This window comes from Mobula hypostoma, chromosome 20 (genome assembly GCF_963921235.1).
Source record: "Mobula hypostoma chromosome 20, sMobHyp1.1, whole genome shotgun sequence".
NCBI lineage: Eukaryota > Metazoa > Chordata > Chondrichthyes > Myliobatiformes > Myliobatidae > Mobula > Mobula hypostoma.
In genome coordinates, this window is record NC_086116.1 from 19,377,180 (window position 1) to 19,397,038 (window position 19,859).

The window sequence follows — 19,859 nt, forward strand, 5'->3', positions numbered from 1 at the left end:
AATTAAGTGCAGCATCTCCAAGTTTGCGGATGACAAGAAACTGGGTGGCAGTGTTAGCTGTGAGGAGGATGCTAAGAGGATGCAGAGTGACTTGGATAGGTTGGGTGAGTGGGCAAATTCATGGCAGATGCAATTTAATGTGGATAAATGTGAAGTTATCCACTTTGGTGGCAAAAATAGGAAAACAGATTATTATCTGAATGGTGGCCGATTAGGAAAAGGGGAGGTGCAACAAGACCTGGGTGTCATTATACACCAGTCATTGAAAGCGGGCATGCAAATACAGCAGGCGGTGAAAAAGGCGAATGGTATGCTGGTATTTATAGCGAGAGGATTCGAGTACAGGAGCAGGGAGGTACTACTGCAGTTGTACAAGGCCTTGGTGAGACCACACCTGGAGTATTGTGTGCAGTTTTGGTCCCTTAATCTGAGGAAAGACATCCTTGCCATAGAGGGAGTACAAAGAAGGTTCATCAGATTGATTCCTGGGATGGCAGGACTTTCATATGAAGAAAGACTGGATGAACTGGGCTTGTACTCGTTGGAATTTAGAAGATTGAGGGGGGATCTGATTGAAACGTATAAAATCCTAAAGGGATTGGACAGGCTAGATGCAGGAAGATTGTTCCCGATGTTGGGGAAGTCCAGAACGAGGGGTCACAGTTTAAGGATAAAGGGGAAGCCTTTTAGGACCGAGATGAGGAAAAACTTCTTCACACAGAGAGTGGTGAATCTGTGGAATTCTCTGCCACAGGAAACAGTTGAGGCCAGTTCATTGGCTATATTTAAGAGGGAGTTAGATATGGCACTTGTGGCTACGGGGATCAGGGGGTATGGAGGGAAGGCTGGGGCAGGGTTCTGAGTTGGACGATCAGCCATGATCATAATAAATGGCGGTGCAGGCTCAAAGGGCCGAACGGCCTATTCCTGCACCTATTTTCTATGTTTCTAGAGTTATTAATGATTCCCTGAAGGAAGGATTGAATATATTGCTACCAATTGTGCTAGCAGTACAAAGATGGCGAAAAAAATAAAAGTAGCAATAGGTCATTTGAGTGGACAAAAATTTGGTATCTGCAACTCAACTGAGGTCATTCAGTTGCAAGACAGAAGCCAAATATTATTTAAGTATGGAAACAGCACAGAATGCAGCTATTCACTAGGACCCCTATGTTCTTGCATATGAAACAAAGTTATCATATAATGGTATACTGGCTTCTTTTACAAGGAGGATAGAAATAGAAATGCCTCGGTACAATATGGCATTGATGAGAACACTCTTATGATCTCTTCATTTGAGGAATATACTTGCAATGGAGGGCGTTCAGACAAAGGCTTATTTGGTTTTTTTTAAGAAAATGGAGCGGAGTGAGTCCATATTCATTGGCATTAAGAATGAAAGACCTAAAATTCTAGTTTTGTCAGTATTTGAGTGAGTTTGGTTGGGTACTGGTATGAAAATTTGAATGTATTTTTTCCAGAACAAGGGGTTCCGATGGAATTCCTTATCTCAGGGGATCATGAATCTTTGAAGACCACTCCTCAAGAGAGATGAATGAGGTAAAATTAAAAACAAAAACAGGAATTCTGCAGATGCTGGAAATTCAAGCAACACACATCAAAGTTGCTGGTAAATGCAGCAGGCCAGGCAGCATCTGTAGGAAGAGGTGCAGTCGACGTTTCAGGCCGAGACCCTTTGTCAGGACTAACTGAAGGAAGAGTGAGTAAGGGATTTGAAAGTTGGAGGAGGAGGGGGAGATCCAAAATGATAGGAGAAGACAGGAGGGGGAGAGATAGAGCCAAGAGCTGGACAGGTGATAGGCAAAAGGGGATACGAGAGGATCATGGGACAGGAGGTCTGGGAAGAAAGACAAGGGGGGGGGGGACCCAGAGGATGGGCATGAGGTATATTCAGAGGGACTGAGGGAGAAAAAGGAGAGCGAGAGAAAGAATGTGTGCATAAAAATAAGTAACAGATGGGGTACGAGGGGGAGGTGGGGCCTTAACGGAAGTTAGAGAAGTCGATGTTCATACCATCAGGTTGGAGGCTACCCAGACGGAATATAAGGTGTTGTTACTCCAACCTGAGTGTGGCTTCATCTTTACAGTAGAGGAGGCCCTGGATAGACATGTCAGAATGGGAATGGGATGTGGAATTAAAATGTGTGGCCACTGGGAGATCCTGCTTTCTCTGGCGGACAGAGCGTAGATGTTCAGCAAAGCGGTCTCCCAGTCTGCGTCGGGTCTCGCCAATATATAAAAGGTATATAAGAGGTAAAATTAATATATTTTTGTTCCAAGAGGGAATCAAGGGTTTAGGCAAATTGGATGGAAAATGAATGCCAAGATCAAATTAGTATGTAGCAAGGTTGGAGGACTTATGTCTACTCCTGCTCTTCTTTCTTGTTATGATGTTAATACTGTCCTGTTCAAAAAAGCACATCAAGAGCCTTTGCAGCCAAACCATGTAGTCAACCAGTTTAATAACGGCATAGTTGTTGGTTTGCACAGGATCTGTTGAGATGGTACAGCAATTACAAATCACAATGGAAAAAGGAGAATTTGTATGTCAGAGCCTCGTGCTCCTTTTTGGGGTAACTTTCCAATAGGATAACAAGTACTACTTCATCACTGACTGGAAATCCAGGACAAAGTCCCTTTCTTCGTGACCTTCAGCTGATCCAAAAAGCTCATAGTCTTGGATTGTTTGAAGTCATTAGTTTTAAGGGAACTAATGCCTGACAATATGCTATTTCAACATGACCTAAAAGTTAAGTATTTTGAACTTAATTAAAATGCCTTTGTTACATTAACCCTGAGGGATGCATCTGAAAAGTTTAACTTACATAACCAGATAAATTTGATTTATAATTATTTTGAGTTATTTTTCCAAAGCAAATTTATTGACTGGATTTATCTCAACATATACCAAAAATACAAAATTTAATTCCAAACATATTAATTAAAGATGCCAGCAACTGTGCAATTAAATCTTAATGTCATGCACTGGAAACAAAAAATGCATGCAAATATGAAGATGAGTACAGAACATTTACCTTGTAAAGCATTTCCAAGTAAAGCTTCAAGCTCTGGATTAAATTCAGCTTTCTCTTTCAACATATGGAGTAGCAGTTGATTTTGAGTTGAACTGTTAATTTCTATTTGCTTTACTCTGCCTTCTAGAACTTTAATCTGAGATTCCTTTTGAGCAGCTTGAAGACCCTAAGACCAAACAAAATATATTCTGAGGTCTATTCTTTAACATAGTTAAAGCACATAATCAAATCACGGGTTATAGTCTTCCTCAACCTCAATAAGGATTGAAAAGTTATTCCAAATCTTAATTTGTTCTTGAAGAAGGTTGTCCAAAACCATCAAGACTAATATTAAAACTAATCTTTTTCATCCTAAAATGTACCATTTCTATTACAAGAAGTAAAGCTAGGGTCAAAGTTCTCCTCTGGTGGGGAAAAACATCTCAAACTGTATACTTTTAAAAACCCACAACTTGAAAAACTCTAAAATTTCAGGCTTCAATGCCAAAAAAAAAATCCATCACAAACCACTTAGTGAGGAATTCCATGAAGTCCAGTACTGTTCAATGACTATTTTTGTTCAGGATGTCAAAGATTATAAACCTGAAGCATTCATTAGCTGGAAGTCAAATCTCAAACAGAAGCAAAAACTGATACTTTAGATTAAAATCTAGAAACCTCAGCAGCAGTGAAGAAATATACTTAGTTAATAGAGCTCCAGATAAAGAACACAAATCATTCATTAGGTATGTATAAATAACCCCCAATATATTTGTCGCTATTTTGAGTAATTATTTGTTTTAGTCACCCCAATAGCAATCTATATTAAAAAAAATTGAATTATATAAGCAGAAGTCAGTGATGCATAAAACAAACAATTCACATTCTCAGATACTGTTGCAGTCAAATTATTAGAAAAACTAGGGACAGAGTAAATAATTTTATTGATAGATAATTTTATCAAGAATTGCAGCAATTTATGAAGGGAGGTCATTATCCAGTGAATTCATTATCACCAGATAGAGAGTTGATGAATGGCATACTTAATGTTGTTTACATGGCTTTTACCAAGAAGTTTCACAATATCTAACATGGGGATCGATCGGAGAAATTGAAGTTCATAAGATGCTAGGAAAAGTTGACTAGAACTTAAAGTGAAGTTCAGCGTGAGTTGAAGTCAATGCTTTTTTTGGTATACATCAGTGTTCCGGATTTCCATGATCAGGTATTTCTCAGTTGCGGTTGGTACAGTAGCACAACAGTTGTTGTTGCCGTGGCATAGTTCCAGCGATCTAAGATTGGATTTGAACTCAAGTGATGTCTGTACGGAGTTTGCAATTCTCCCCATGACCAAGTGGGATTTCCCTGGATGTTTGCTGCTTCTTATGTCCCAAAGACATGCTGGTAACAGGCTGTTGCAAACTATGCATACTGTCAGTGGAGAGCAGGGGAATCAATACGAATCATGGGAATGAGGGAGTAAAGACAAATGGTCTAACGTGGCTATGCTACACACTCAACCTTTAACTTCAAGAACTTCAGTACTGAATAATGGATGCACCAGAGGTTACATTATCCACCAGAGGTTTCCACTGCTGACCTATTAATTTTAGTCTTATATGAAGACTAACTGACTTAATTTAATGGGGCCAAGTTTTGATCACAGATTTACCTTATTAATAACCATTGTGAGAAAGTGATCCAACATGTAACGAGCTTCTGTCAAAGTACAAGAACTGATCACTGCTGAAACATCCACTGTTCTTCCTTCCTCCTGCAAAATGAAATAAAATAATCCTACTGTTTTCAGTGTTGGAGAATGAAGAATAGTTCTCAAAGCAAATTCAACCTAAAATATTAACTTTCTTTTCACAAATGCTGCTTGATCTGCTGAGTGTTACAATATTTACTATTTTTATGAATGCGCACCGTGTGGGAAGACATATTGACAAAATAGAGAAAGGAAAGAAAAATAATCCATTGAATCAGCTGCACAGAGAGCAAAAGACTGTTGGTATTTGTTTTTGCCAATTAAGTGCATCTACACTTGACGCTGTGTAGTTCTGAAGAGGTTCATTCAAGCATATCAGTGTTAGAATATGCAGACAAGTTAGTACAGCTGCTTTCTGTATCAACTAGATGAACCTATTAATGGACCATCACACCTCACCCCCACCAGCCCTATTATTGAAAATATTGTTACTTGAAGCACACAGAAAAAGCCGAGGAACTCATCAGTTCAGGCAGCATCTATGGAAATGAACAAAGAGCCATTGTTTTAGGCCGAGACCCTCTTTCAGGACTGAAAAGGGGAAGATGCCAGAATAAAAAGGTGGTGGGAGGGTAATGGGGCTTAGCTAAAAGATGATAGGTGAAGCAAGGTGGGTAGGAAAGGTAAAGGGCTGGAGAGGAAGGAATATGAAAGGGGAGGAGAAGGAGGAGACCCGCGGAAGGTGATAGTCAAGTGAGAAGAGGTAAGAGGCCAGAGTGGGGGAAAAGAAGAAGAGGGGAGGGAGAGAGGATTTTTTTTACCGGAAGGAGAAATCATGCCATCAGGTTGGAGGCTACCCAGACAGAATACAAGGTGTTGTTCCTCCACCCTGAGGATGGCCTCATTGTGGCATGAGAGGAGGCCGTGGACCAATGGGAATTAAAATACTTGGCCACTGGGAAGTTCCACTTCTGGCAGATGGTGTGAAGGTGCTCGACGAACCAGTCCCCCAATTTACCACAGGTCTCACCAATGTAGTGGAGGCTGCATCAGGAGCACCTGATACAATAGATTACTCCAACAGACCAGCAAATTAAGTGCTTCCTCACCTGGAAGGACTGTTTCGGGTCCTGAATGGAGGTGAGGAAGAAGGTGAATGGACAGGTCTAGCACCTTGGCCGCTTGCAGGGATAAGTGCCAGGAGGGAGATTAGTGGTTATTTGCTACTTGTTTAGTTAGTTACTTGCTTTCCTTGTTCATACACAGTGTGCACATATAACTAACTTACAGAATGAAACTTCAAGATCTAGGACCCTAATGATCTATTTTATGCCACAATTTGGAATTATGGGTCCAGTTAAATGCCTTGATCACCACATAGTTTTAGTCATAGTTATAATGGAACTATTATTGTGCAAAATCTTTTTAATCTTTAGACCACTGCATGTTCGACAGTGCAAGGGAAACTTTGTTCAAGTGATGACTTCTTTCCTGAAAGCATTGAATTCATTAAACTATTGGCAAGAAATACTAAAGTTAAGGGCAAATGCCAATAGGCATCTAATGTGCACCCTTAAGTTGAATCTAAGAATTAGCCACATGGTTTCTGAAGAGGTACAATAGATTTTTAAAAATCTTCACTCTGTTCCATTTATACTTTGGTGTGGAAGAATGATGAACCGTAATTAAGGAAGTCACTGGAAATTATATATACAAAAAGTTATTTTTCTGTCAGAAACACCAAGAAAAAATAGTAAATTGCCTTACCTTTGCTTCCTCCATCTGCATTATGTTGGCTTGGCATTCAGAAATACTATCATTAACATAGTCAATATTTGCACTAAGTGATTCTGTTTCTTCACTAATGCTATGAATTGCTTTATCATCTACACAGTCCAGTGCAAACTTTTCTCTTCTTCTATTCAGTTTCTCTCGTCTTTTAGTCAAATCTTCACGTTGCTGTAATTTTAATAATGAAAGAGAAACATTTGAAGGTTGCGAACCAATAACATTCTGAAATATAACAATACTGCTCTTCATGCTTGCTGCATTGCTTGATGCTAATACAAAGACGCACTAAATACATTGGATACCAGTTAATTGGGGGGCAGCCACTTATTTGGGACATTTTTTTTTCATTTGAGCCGTTAGACTCAACACCGTGCTTAGAGCAAGCAGTTTTTAAATAGCTTCAGTTGCGTGTGCGTGTGAGTGTTGTCACTGATAGCTTGTGAGATATAAGCAGTAAGACTGTTTTGCTCACTGTGGTTTTAAGCATTCAGGCGTGGGGATACCAGAAATGGCCGGGAGTGAAAATGAAACAATTTCACTACTTCAACAAGTTAGAAACTACAAAAAAATTGAAGGCATTGATAATCATTTTGGATATTACAATGAAAATGAAGATCTGGAGGAAGAAATTGTCAACAGCATTGTATAAAAGCTGTCCATTTTCCGCATAATGTGTCTGCATTGATTTTGTTCACTGTGTACACTGGATGAATTCCTCCATCGATAACTATTAGGAACTAATACACTGTTTTATAGTACTGTGCTAGAATTGGCAGTGCTGTAATTTGTTCTGTATTTCATTTAAATGCATAATTTGTTACTCAGATGTCTTCTTTACTCCCTTTTAACTATTTCCATGACAGTTCAGCTAATTGGGGCAGCTACTTAATTGGGCCAAAATGGTCTCAATATATCCTAATTAACCAGAATCCACTGTACCTGTAAGCTTACAACTTAACATTACAAGAGATGTGTAAAAATACATCAGCATTCTTTACTCTACTAGTCAGCCAGCAACAATATGATCTAGTGTCACCTACAGTATAAACAAAATTGTCAGGTGGGAGGGATGATGATCAGGGTCTGTTGAATTCTAATTAGCTGCCTGCAATAACTTTTATCAGCCATTTGCTAATGGAAATAAATAATAAAATTTATAAAGGCAAAATAAAATTTCAGAGGTATTAATCAGATCAAGAAGAGATTAAAAATAATTAGAACATGCTAGAGAAAAGCAAGATAATTACAAGAATTTTACACAACTTATCAGCACAAGAATAATACTGCAAATTCAAGATATTTTCTCCTTCATTAAATCAAATAGAAGAATTAAAACATCCTCTCAAACCAGGTGTGCAACTTTGGCATTTTCAAAAAAATATTCAGCCTGTCGAAGCAAGCTGTTCACAGATCTCAAATTGTCAATGCACATAATTTTACATTCAAAGTTAAGATTGTCAGCTGTTTGTAATTAAAATGCAGTATGCTGAAGTAGGCCTTACAACTTAAATTCACAAAATTAACATCTTTGAGAAACATTTACATCATACAACAAATTATAGTTATTCGTCCAAGAGTTATTTGTGAAAGCAACCATGACCAATCTACAGCATTTTACTTTATCCATATAATTTATGACACACAGAATCAGAATAAAGTTTAATATCACTTGCATACGTCATGAAATTGAAATTCGTTAAACGTTACAGCAGCCGTACAAAGCAATACATGATAAATTAATGTAGAGAAAAAAAAGGAAAAATGAGGGATCATTATTTAACTGGAAAGAAAAGAAACAATTTACCATGCCACTGATCATTAGTGCAAAGCAAAAACACAAGCAGCAATTTAAGAAGTTTCTTGCAAATTCTAATATTCACATTCAAACGAAAATGGAAATGGAGCAAAAACAATAATAAAAAAAACTCTTACCTTGAGAAGTCTATTCATATCAGCTTCCATGTTGGCAATGGTCATCCTTTGCATAATTATTTCAGTAACCCTACGTTCAAGTGACTGCCATTTCAGCCTTGCTGCTCTTGAAGTATATGTACTTGCAATTTTTCTCTGGTATTTCTTTCTGTAATTGATCAGAAGTAATCTGTTATTCCCCAGCATTGCTTCTATATAATTTATGAACTGTCAGGACAAAGTTAATATATTGAGATAATGTGGAAGGAGAAAGTCAACAAAGATTTGTTATAGCTAAATAGTGCCTGTGGTAGTTAATTTGAGATGTTTTGTTGAGGCAAGTGAGGTTTGATGAGGTAATTTAGATGCAAGTGTAACCTTTCAAAAGGTTTGGGAACCTACTATATGGTGGGTTGGAGAGGGGAGGGAAGCAGAGTGAAGAACGTAGGTAGGTTTGTGGTCTGAGTGTTTGTATGCTTCAACTTGCCAAAACTCAAGCTGCAAGTTGCATACAAATTTCTATATCCATGGAGGGGTTGGGTGTAGTATGTCATTGTAGCCTTAGCTTCACTGTGAGCAACCTCAGAGATATTCCCAGGATGACCATTATTTGTGAGGAACTGTGGTATTAAGGGCATCAGGAGTCTATTTTTCAGTCTCCTTTAGCCAATGTAATTTTAGTTCTGTAATCAGGTGGATGTAAAAAATGTCCAACTTCCTGCTTTCTCATGAGGACTGTTTATCAGCGGTATCACATAGTCATTTGCTGGAAGGGCTCAGAATGATTATAAATCACAGGAAATGTATTAAATATTTATCCAATGTGAAATGAATCAATTACCCAAGGGATTAAAGTCAGAATATTTTAGACTCTAGAACATTTTGGGTCATATTAAATCAATTATAAAGGCCAAAAAAATCACATCCAAATTTTGTTCCAATTTGAAAATTCCGAAGGATTAAAAAGTGTCAAAAATACCTCAAGCCCCCATTTGTCTTGTCTGCTGGAGCACCCATGGTCCGGGAAGCAAGATTTCTCCCTTTGTACACACCAGTGAAGTTGGTAGTTCGGTCATGATCGGTGAAACCGGCGTGAGATTGTGACTCTGAAACAGGATCTGGCAAGCTCAGTTTACGGCTCACTCGCCCAGCTACTTTATCCGACATTGGTTTTGAAAGCTTTCTAAGTGCTGTTACCTAAAAGGCAATAACAAAATGAACTTACAGTTCAAACTTGTCCTTACAAACAACCAAAATGTGCCGAGCCATTTAAACTGTTCACTCCCATCGAGCTGCACCGGGACCACAGCCCTCCATCTGAAAAATACTAGGCAATCTTTCCTTGGCTATTTCAAGAGCATCTCAAACTGAAAATGCCACTGTCATTGAGGACGAGCGCTCTGGATACATAGGAACATCAGTTACACAATCCCATTTCAGTTGCAAGCAATCCTTCATTTTCAATTTAATGTCAGAGAATGTATACAATATATTTTATTCACCAATAGATTTCCCTACCCAAAGGCATAGGAGTATATTTACATTAAAAAAGGCTGAGTTTTCCCTGTACAGTTTTTAGAGCTCATTGGAAGTATGCTACAAATGTCAGCATCATCCAAATACTAAAATAAGTAATTTTTATTTTGAAGTTCTGATATTTTCCTATCTGAATGAATAACATTTAAACAGATTGTCTGGTTATTAGCATCATATTGCTATTTGTGTGAAGCTACTATACTCAAACTGGCTTTTTAATCCCTGTATTTCTAAAGTAGTACACTTTTAGAAGTACTCATTCAGCTAATTGCTTTAGAGCAGGGATGGCCAACCTATGGTGCATGCGCCGAAAGTGGCACATTGGATGATTAGAAATGGCGCATTGCACCACAGTGATAATTAAAAAAAGCCTACTCATGCAAAATGTATTAACCAAAAACCGATTTGTAGAAAAGAAAAATCTATAACAGGAATTTAAGTAGATTAGAGCTAGAAATGGGTTTTACTGAGAATAAATCTAAATCTTAGCAATTATTTTTACGATTTTATTATTTCATGCACATCTTTTGACAAATGTTATCTTCTTTCACATTAATCTGTTTTCAGTTGAAAAAAAATGTACAAGGAGTCAAACTACGAAAGAAGGACTTTTGTTCTGCAGTCGTTCCATAACTGTTCAATACGTTTGATACTTGTTTGATCCTGAGGTGCCAGGCGTCTGCACCAGCGATGCGTCGCAGGTTTTTGCCAGTCAGTTTACAATTGGTATACACTGAAATTTAGAAGGATGAGAGGGGATCTGATTGAAACATATAAGATTATTAAGGGATCCGACACGCTAGAGGCAGGAATCATGTACCCGATGTTGGGGAGTCCAGAACCAGAGGCCACAGTTTAAGAATAAGGGGTAGACCATTTCGAACAGAGTTGAGGAAAAACTTTTTCACACAGAGGGTTGTGGATCTGTGGAATGCTCTGCCTCAGAAGGCAGTGGAGGCCAATTCTCTGGATTCTTTCAAGAAATAGTTAGATAGAGCTCTTAAAGATAGCGGAGTCAAGGGATATGGGGAGAAGGCAGGAAAAGGGTACTGATTGTGGTTGATCAGCCATCACAGTGAATGGTGGTGCTGGCTCAAAGGGCTGAAAGGCCAACTCCTGCACCTATTGTCTATTGACACTCGTGCGCTACAGAGTTGTGCTTTGTTCGTCCTTTGCGAACATTTACAGTTTTGTACTTTTTTAAAAAATTAAGCCTTGTTTTTACATTCAGTTACTTATCACAGTGCAAAAGAAAAGCAGAAAGTTGATAGTATGCGTGAATTCAATGAACAGTGGGAAAATGAGTTCTTATTTATAGCAGGTCTGTCAGGAAAACCGTTGTGCATTGTTTGTGAAAACATTTTCTCACATAATAGAAGACATGATCTTAATAGACACTGTAAAACACAACATCAGACTGAAATAGAAGAAAAACTGAAGCTAGTACTTGGGTCTGAGTTACGGAAAGAACATGTGATTAAGAAAAAGGAAGAAATCTGAAGACGACAAAATATATTTGTTAGAAGTCTCATTAAGGTAAGTAATGTTTATCTTGTTTTTATATTAAATCAATATATCATGTAAAAATGCTAAATATGTCTATATTAACATACTTTTGCAAGAATTGAATGAGGGTACAAGAATTGTATGGCACATCCGAACTCGTGCATGAAAAAATTGACACATGGAATGTAAAAGGTTGGCCACCCCTGCTTTAGAGCATCTGAAATTTATTTAAATACAAACGTTTTTGATTGAAGCATGAAAAAAATTGTGATACAACTTAAATTCACATTTTCCACCAAGCTTTATTGGTATTCTAACTTTACACCACTACTTTCTCAACACTTCATCCCTAGATTCCATGGGTAAATTTTAAAAACTTCCTGTCTTAAATATGCTCAAACATACATTTGTTATTTTGTCATTCACTCTCATGTCCAAACTTGCCCCATCTGATGTCACTGACAGGGACAGAAACAAATTATTTTGTACCTGGTTAATGATATTGGAATTCAAGAAGACACCTGAAGCATGCTCTGAACTTTATACAGGATTTATCATTCAACACTCTTTTGTAATAGCTACAAATAATCAAGATCTAGAACACAATTATTTAAGGTATATTCTGAATCAAGAGAGCTGCACAATTTTACCTTGCAATTTAAGCTGATCATTGTGCAAACAAGACAGGGATAACTCATTTGAGATTTCCATTTCAAAAAACATTTTCCAAGAGTTTTCAATCAGAAAAAAAAACACATTGGTAAACTCCAATTGTAATAACAACTCTTTACAGCATTTTTGTTCACAACATTGAAACTGATAACACAGCTTTATCCATATTTACTTCACAAGACCCCTTAATTTCACGATTCTTATAATTTACAAAGCCTTTGCTACAATTTGCGCATTAATTTCTCAAATGTGATGTTCTCATTTAGTTGAATCATTTTACTGCTATAAACAATACTGATCATGGAGTCATATAGACAATGACATTCTAATTTTCAGCATATATAAATTTCAGCTATGTCTTCCATTAATCTGAAAGAATATTATATACACAGACAAAATGATGAACAAATGGCTCACCTCCTCAGTTTTGCGCTTTAGAATTATTTCTTGTTGCCGCTTCTTAGCTTCCAGAATTTTCATTTGATGCTGAAGGGGGATAAAAGTGAAGGGATATGAAGGGCTGTGCTCTGTTATATGTTCAGAAACTCAAAAAACTTGCCTTTTGTAGTTGAAGCAGGCCAAAATAAAAAGAACGAAAACTTGCAGTTTTATATTTCTAAGAAGCCCATACATAGTGTTGTGCATATTTTTTTCAGGTTCAAAAACTAATTTGAATACACAAATATTGCAGCATTCAGAATTCTGCACAACCTCTGTTGAATGACAATAGACATACTTCTTACCACAGTACTGTGTTAACATGGGGTGGAGATACATTTCTACCAAAAGAGGTGCAAGGTGCTCTTCTCTCCACTAGCCTAAAGGTCACCCTTGGGCAAGGTGTAGCACCTGCTTAACACCTCCCCCTCCCCATCACGATCAGGGTCAAGTGAAGCCACGGAAGCAGATGCTGGATGGTTGTATGAGCAGCCAGTGTACAACACAAGTCCTGTTTATGGGACCACTGATGCCAGGCAATCTCTGAAGAGTACTGATAATGGCTGGGGTCACCAGTCTTGTAAAGACACTGCCCAGAAGAAAGCAATGGCAAATCACTTCTGTTGAAAAATTTGCCAAGAACAACATGGTCATACAACATAGCATGTAATGATGGTGATAACTATGTTCCAACTAACATAGAAATTAAAATATGCTGCTGAGCATCTTCTACTTTTAAAAAATTTGTGTCACAGTCGTAAATTTGTTCAAAGAGTAAAAAGAATGAATAATAAATAGTAGCATGCTGTTGATCATGATAACCTTCAGATTGAGGAAGACTGTGTGGAGTGCATGATTTCACTCACAGATTTGCTAAAATCAGCAAACTTGTGAAGTTCCTTAATGTGTGACGGATTGAGGCACTAAGTCAGAGTTACATGGCATTGAAATATGGCTATTCATCGCACTGTGTCTATGCTGATCATCTTGTCTATCTACTAATCCCACTTGCCTTTGTAATGTACAGAATCTATCAAGGGAATAAAATTTGACATTCTTCTCAACATAGCTATTTGCAAACCCCACAGTAGAGTGGCTGAGAACACTGAAGTTAAGGGATTTACTGGCTTCACATTTGTTGTGGGGTGGTATTTTAAACTGGATTTGAAGCTGAATATATCTTATTGGTCAGAATTGGGGGGTGTGTTGCACCAGTTACTGAAAACAAAGATACACATACTTTTCTAAGAAATGCATATAATATTGGATCATTTTTCTCAATAAATCAATTAATAAGTATCCCACACAAAATGTTGGAAGAACTCAGCAAGTCAGACAGCATCCATGAAAAAGAGTACAGTCGATGTTTCAGGCCGAGACCCTTCAGCAGGGCTGGGGAGAAAAAAAAGATGAGGAGTAGAATTAAAAGGTGGGGGGAGGGCAAGGTGAAACACAAGGTGATAGGTGAAACTGGAAGGGGGAGGGTGAATTAAAGAGCTGTGAAGTTGATTGGTGAAAGAGGCTGGAGAAGTGGGAAATCTAATAGGAGAGGACAGAAGGCCCTGAAAGAAAGAAAAGGGGAGAGGATGAGAGGATGCCCAGAGATAGGCAGGCAATGAAATAAGGTGAGAGAGGGAAAAGGGGGTGAGGAATGGTGGTTTGGGGGGGGGGAGGGGAGAGAGACAAGACGAGAAGTTCGAGAAATTGATGTTCGTGTCATCAGGTTGGAGGTTACTCAGGCGGAATATAAGCTGTTGTTCCTCCAACCTGAGTGTGGCCTCATTGCGATAGTAGAGGCGGCCACGGATACACATATCGGAATGGGAATGGGAAGTGGAATTAAAATGGATGGCCACTGGGAGATCCCGCTTCTTCTAACAGATGGAGCGTAGGTGCTCGGCTAAGTGCTCTATCAATCTATGTTGGGCCACACCGGGAACAGCTATGACCCTAACAGACTCACAACTGAAGCGTCACCTCACCTGGACAGACTGTCTGCAGCCCTGAATGGTAGTGAGGGAGAAGGTGTAGGGGCAGGTGTAGCACTTGTTACGTTTGCAAGGATTTTTATTTTGCAAATTGCTTTCCCCGACATATCACAAAGAAGATAGAATTCCATAGGCAGACATTTCCGAAGTCTCTCAAGTTATGAGATTAGTTGCTTGAGGACTTCAAATTTGAAGCATCAGATTAATGAACAGCAAATATATTTTGATTTTGGTTAATTCAATGACTAGTGATAAATTAACAATAATGTCTGGCAGATTAGCATTTCTAACCTTTCAGGTTGTAAAGAAAAAAATATCAATTGAAAATTTTAGGCAAATACAATAAAACAACATCCAAAACAGTGAAAATGACCACCTTCTCTTACAAAAATAGGCAGTGTTACAGGATCTCCAACCAATAACACAAAATCAAATTCCCAGTTACTGATTTTTTTAAATGGCGAAAAGTACAAGATAGCACAATAACATTTTAATTAGATATACTGTAGGGAATCTTTCAATCTAGGGTACAAAATGATCTAATGCAAAAATATATTACAAAAATGCAAAGTTCAAAACATTAATTTCAATTTCTTGAGTATTAGAACTGATCTCATCCTTCTGACAATGAACATTTTCAAACAACTCAATACTCACTTCTTGCTTGCGATGATCTTTCTTCAACTGAGCAATTTCTCGGTTTCTTCTAGATTCTGTCATTCGAGCACGTTCTTGTTCTTCCTTCATTTGTCTCATGAGACGGACCTTCAAAACAGCAAGAATGGACATTGTTTCTGAATGCATGTTTTCTGAATGTCACCATCATCCTTAATTACCTTCTTCAATCTAGGGCTAGGTAATGTTTGAGAATAAGAAATTTAATACTTGTATCAGGTCCAAGCATTAGCCCTTCTTATTCTATCGCTGAACTCAGCCATACTTGTCGTTACTGAGAAGACCATGAACTTGTAAAAGTTACTATTAATGGACCCACATACGATTTCCTCCCATCATACTTTTCTCCTTTTTCGTTGGTTTGCCTTACATGTGATAAATCAAAGTTTAAAATGCATGCACAATTTTAACATTGTAACATCTATTATAAATAACTTATCCACAATCATCCTCCTCTGAGACATCCAACATATCCATCAAGACAGAGAATGTCCATATAACCATATAACAATTACAGCATGGAAACAGGCCATCTTGGCCCTTCTAGTCTGTGCCGAACTCTTACTCTCACCTAGTCCCACCGACCTGCACTCAGCCTATAACCCTCCATTCCTTTCCTGTCCATATATCTATCCAACTTAACTTTAAATGACAACATCGAACCCGCCTCAACCACTTCTCTGGAAGCTTGTTCCACACAGCATGTCAGCCATTTCTTAAAGGAATTGGCAAAGATGCAATTTTTTTTAATAAAGCACCGACAGGAACAATACCGAACAATACAAAACTAGCTGCTGGAAATCTGAAATAACAAAAAATGCTGGAAACACTCAAGTCAGACAGAATGTGCAGAAAGAGAAACAATAAACTTCCAGGTCCTCAACCTTTCGTTAAGTTCTGGCAGCCAGCTTCAAAATGTCATTGTTTCTAACACTTTCACTTGGTCAGCAGGATGCAAACAAATTTAAGGTGCAATCAAGACTAACTTCTGCCCACCTTGCATATCAATTTCCATAAAATACTAACAATAGTATTTAGTAATATTATAGGGAATCATGACACAGCTTTAGTGGTACTTAAATTACATGCCAACATTCAAAAAGTGTACAGCTTAACAACAGAAGCACATTTACTGTTTCTATCAACTTTACCTGTCTTCATATTTCCCTCAGACACAAGCCATGCTTCATTAGGTGGGTGATGAAAAAAAGGAAATTGCCTTCTTTTAAAAACTCACAAGAGAGCATAGGCCATCAACTTTTTACTGTTGATGTTTCTGTAGCAGGCAATGTCTTTTTCACGAGGTCGAGTTGCTAGCTTGATGCTCAACCCAGCACAGATAGAAAGAGTGCCTGGGGAGCCGGCTGGGTTCAAACTCAGGAACCTTCGCTCCAAAGTCTGGCGCCGATGCCACTACGCCACCAGCCGACAGGGTGGGTGGTGAGGAGGTGAAATTAACATTTGTATTTTCAAGCTGATCAACACTATGGTGACTGAAAGGAATAGGCTTTAATATTTAAGATTTTTTTTCCTACTATTTCTCCTCACGTGAAGTGAGGCAACGCTTTATCTGTGAATTTGTTGGGGTCGTCTATTCTGTCTGGTGCTCTTGATGCAGGCTCCTTTACATTGGTGAGACTTATTGTAAATTGGGGGACTGCTTTGTTGAGTACTTCTCCATCGCCAAAAGTGGAACTTCACAGCGGCTAAACATTTTAATTCCCATTCTAACAGGTTGGTACATGGCTTCCTCTTGTGCCACAATGAGGCCACCTTCAGGGTGGAGGAGCAACACTTTGTATTCTGTCTGGGCAGCCTCCAACCTGATGGCATGAATACTGATTTCGCCTTTGGGTAAAAAAAAAATTCCCTCCCCCTCCCCTTCTTTTCTATCTGCATTCTGGCCTCTTACCTCCTCTCACCTATCACCTCCAGGCATCATCAATGGAAAAGAGTACAGTCAACATTTTGGGGCAAGAAAGGACTGGATAAAAAAAGATGAGGAGTAGATTTAAAAGGTGGGGGAGGGGAGAGAGAAACACAAGGTGACAGGTGAAACTGGGAGGGGAAGGGATGAAGTAATTAGCTGGGAAGTAGATTGGTGAAAGAGATACAGGGTCGAAGAAGGGGAGAGTCACATAGGTGGGGATAGGCCAAGGAAGAAAGAAAAATGGGAAGGAGCACCAGAGGGAGGCGATGAGCAGACAAGGAGATAAGGTGAGAGAGGGAGAGGGATGGGGACTAGTGAAGGAGAGGGCGGGGGCATGACTAGAAATTCCAGAAATCGATGTTCATGCCATCAGGTTGGAGGCTACCCAGTAGAGGAGGCCATGGATAGACACATTGGAATGGGAATGGGAAATGGAATTAAAATAGGTGGTCACAGGGAGATCCTGCTTCTTCTGGTGGACGGAGAGTAGGTGCTCGGTGCAGCTGTCTCCCAAACTACATCAGGTCTCACTGATATACAGGAGGCCACCCCAGGAGCACTGGACAGAGTATATGACCCCAACAGACTCACAGGTGAAGTATCTCTTCACCTGGAAGGACTGTTTGCGGGCCCAAATGGTAGTGGGGGAGGTGGTGTAGGGGCAGTTGTAGCACTTGTTCCGCTTGCAAGGATGAAGTGCCAGGAGGGAGATCAGTGGGGAGGGATGAATGGACAAGGGAGTCACGCAGGGAGGGATCCCTGCAAAAAGCAGAAAGTGGCGGGGGTGGGGGGGGGAGAAAAGATGTGCTAAGTGGTGGGATCCTGTTGGAGACGGCGGAAGTTCTGGAGAATTATGAGCTGGACGCGGAGGCTGGTGGGGTGATAGGTAAAGACAAGAGGAACCCTATCCCTGGTAGGGTGGCAGGAGTTTGAGATAAGAGCAGATATACGTGAAATGGAAGAGATATGGTTGAAGCCAGCGTTGATGGTGGAGGAAGGGAAGCCCCTTTCTTTGAATGAAGAGCCTCATCCTGAGAACAGATGCGGCAGAAATGGAGGAATTGAGGGGAGGGATGGGTCTGAGGAACTTGGATTTCCAGTATCTGCAGATTCTCTCTTGTTCATGACTATCACCTCCTCCTGGATCCTCTCATCCTTCCCTTTCTCCCATCAGATTCCTTCCTCTTCAGCCCTTTACTTTTCCCACCCACTTGGCTTCACCTATCACCTTCTAGCCATCTTCCCTACCCTCTCCCCCCACCTTTTTCTTCTGGTATCTTCGCTTCCTTTCCAATCTTGAAGAAGGGTCTTGGCCCGAAACATAGACTGTTCATTCATTTTCATTGATACTGCTGAGCTGCTGAGTGATTCCAGCATTTTGCCTGTGTGTATTTTTATTTCTCCGCAAAATTCCAAGCCAATAAAGAAATAAATTTAGTGTGTTATAGCCACCAGAAATAAATAAACTCTACCTTGGTTTTCTTCATTTCTCCCACTTCCTGCTGCAGTTTCTTCAACTGTTTTTCATACTGCAGTTGATTTTTTAGTAAACGTGCATGTTCCTTTTGGGCAGTATGCAACTTCTGCAGTTCTTTGTTCATTACTTGAAGCTTTTTCTCATATTCTGATTTAATTTTATTTGCTTTTTCTTCAGAAAAACTTTCCATTGAACCTAGAATAATCAAAGTTTTAGGTTTATCTTCAACCTAAAGACAGATACTTCCTATCTACTCTGATCATTTGCTGCATCTATTATGTTTTTTGAGGATGTAACTATGAAAATGGACAAGGGAGAGCCAGTGGATGTAGTGTACCCGGACTTTCAGAAAGCCGTTGATAAAGTCCCACATAGGAGATTAGTGGGCAAAATTAGGGCACATGGTATTGGGGGCAGAGTACTGACATGGACGGAAAATTGGCTGGCTGACAGAAAACAAAGAGTAGCGATTAACGGGTCCCTTTCGGAATGGCAGGCGGTGACCAGTGGGGTACCGCAGGGTTCAGTGCTGGGACCGTAGCTGTTTACAATATATATTAATGATTTAGATGAGGGAATTAAAAGTAACATTAGCAAATTTGCCGATGACACAAAGCTGGGTGGCAGTGTGAAATGTGAGGAGGATGTTATGAGAATGCAGGGTGACTTGGACAGGCTGGGTGAGTGGGCAGATGCATGGCAGATGCAGTTTAATGTGGATAAATGTGAGGTTTTCCACCTTGGTGGTCAGATCGGTAAGGCAGATTATTATCTAAATGGAGTCAAGTTAGGAAAAGGGGAAGTACAACGAGATCTAGGTGTTCTTGTACATCAGTCACTGAAAGCAAGCATGCAAGTACAGCAGGCAGTGAAGAAAGCTAATGGCATGCTGGCCTTCATAACAAGGGGAATTGAGTATAAGAGCAAAGAGGTCCTTCTGCAGCTGTACAGGGCCCTGGTGAGACCACACCTGGAGTACTGTGTGCAGTTTTGGTCTCCAAATTTGAGGAAGGACATTCTTGCTATTAAGGGAGTGCAGCATAGGTTCACAAGGTTAATTCCCGGGATGGCAGGACTGTCATATGGCGAAAGATTGGAGCGACTGGGCTCGTATACTCTGGAATTTAGAAGGCTGAGAGGGGATCTTATTGAAACATATAAGATTATTAAGGGATTGGACACGCTGGAG

At 39.5% G+C, this 19,859-nt stretch overlaps 1 protein-coding gene across 3 annotated transcripts in view; it reads right to left on the reverse strand.

Moving 5' to 3' along the window:
* The window catches only part of kif21a (kinesin family member 21A), a 142,221-nt gene that overhangs the window by 48,160 nt on the left and 74,202 nt on the right, over positions 1-19,859 (reverse strand). For all 3 annotated transcript variants that reach the window (XM_063072490.1, XM_063072491.1, XM_063072489.1), the window contains exons 15-22: positions 18,666-18,865; positions 15,246-15,353; positions 12,580-12,648; positions 9,428-9,645; positions 8,470-8,617; positions 6,514-6,705; positions 4,708-4,809; positions 3,057-3,222 (exon numbers count right to left, since the gene is read on the reverse strand). In XM_063072490.1, coding sequence (XP_062928560.1) covers positions 3,057-3,222; positions 4,708-4,809; positions 6,514-6,705; positions 8,470-8,617; positions 9,428-9,645; positions 12,580-12,648; positions 15,246-15,353; positions 18,666-18,865 — 1,203 coding nt within the window. The remainder of the gene's footprint in view (positions 1-3,056; positions 3,223-4,707; positions 4,810-6,513; positions 6,706-8,469; positions 8,618-9,427; positions 9,646-12,579; positions 12,649-15,245; positions 15,354-18,665; positions 18,866-19,859) is intronic.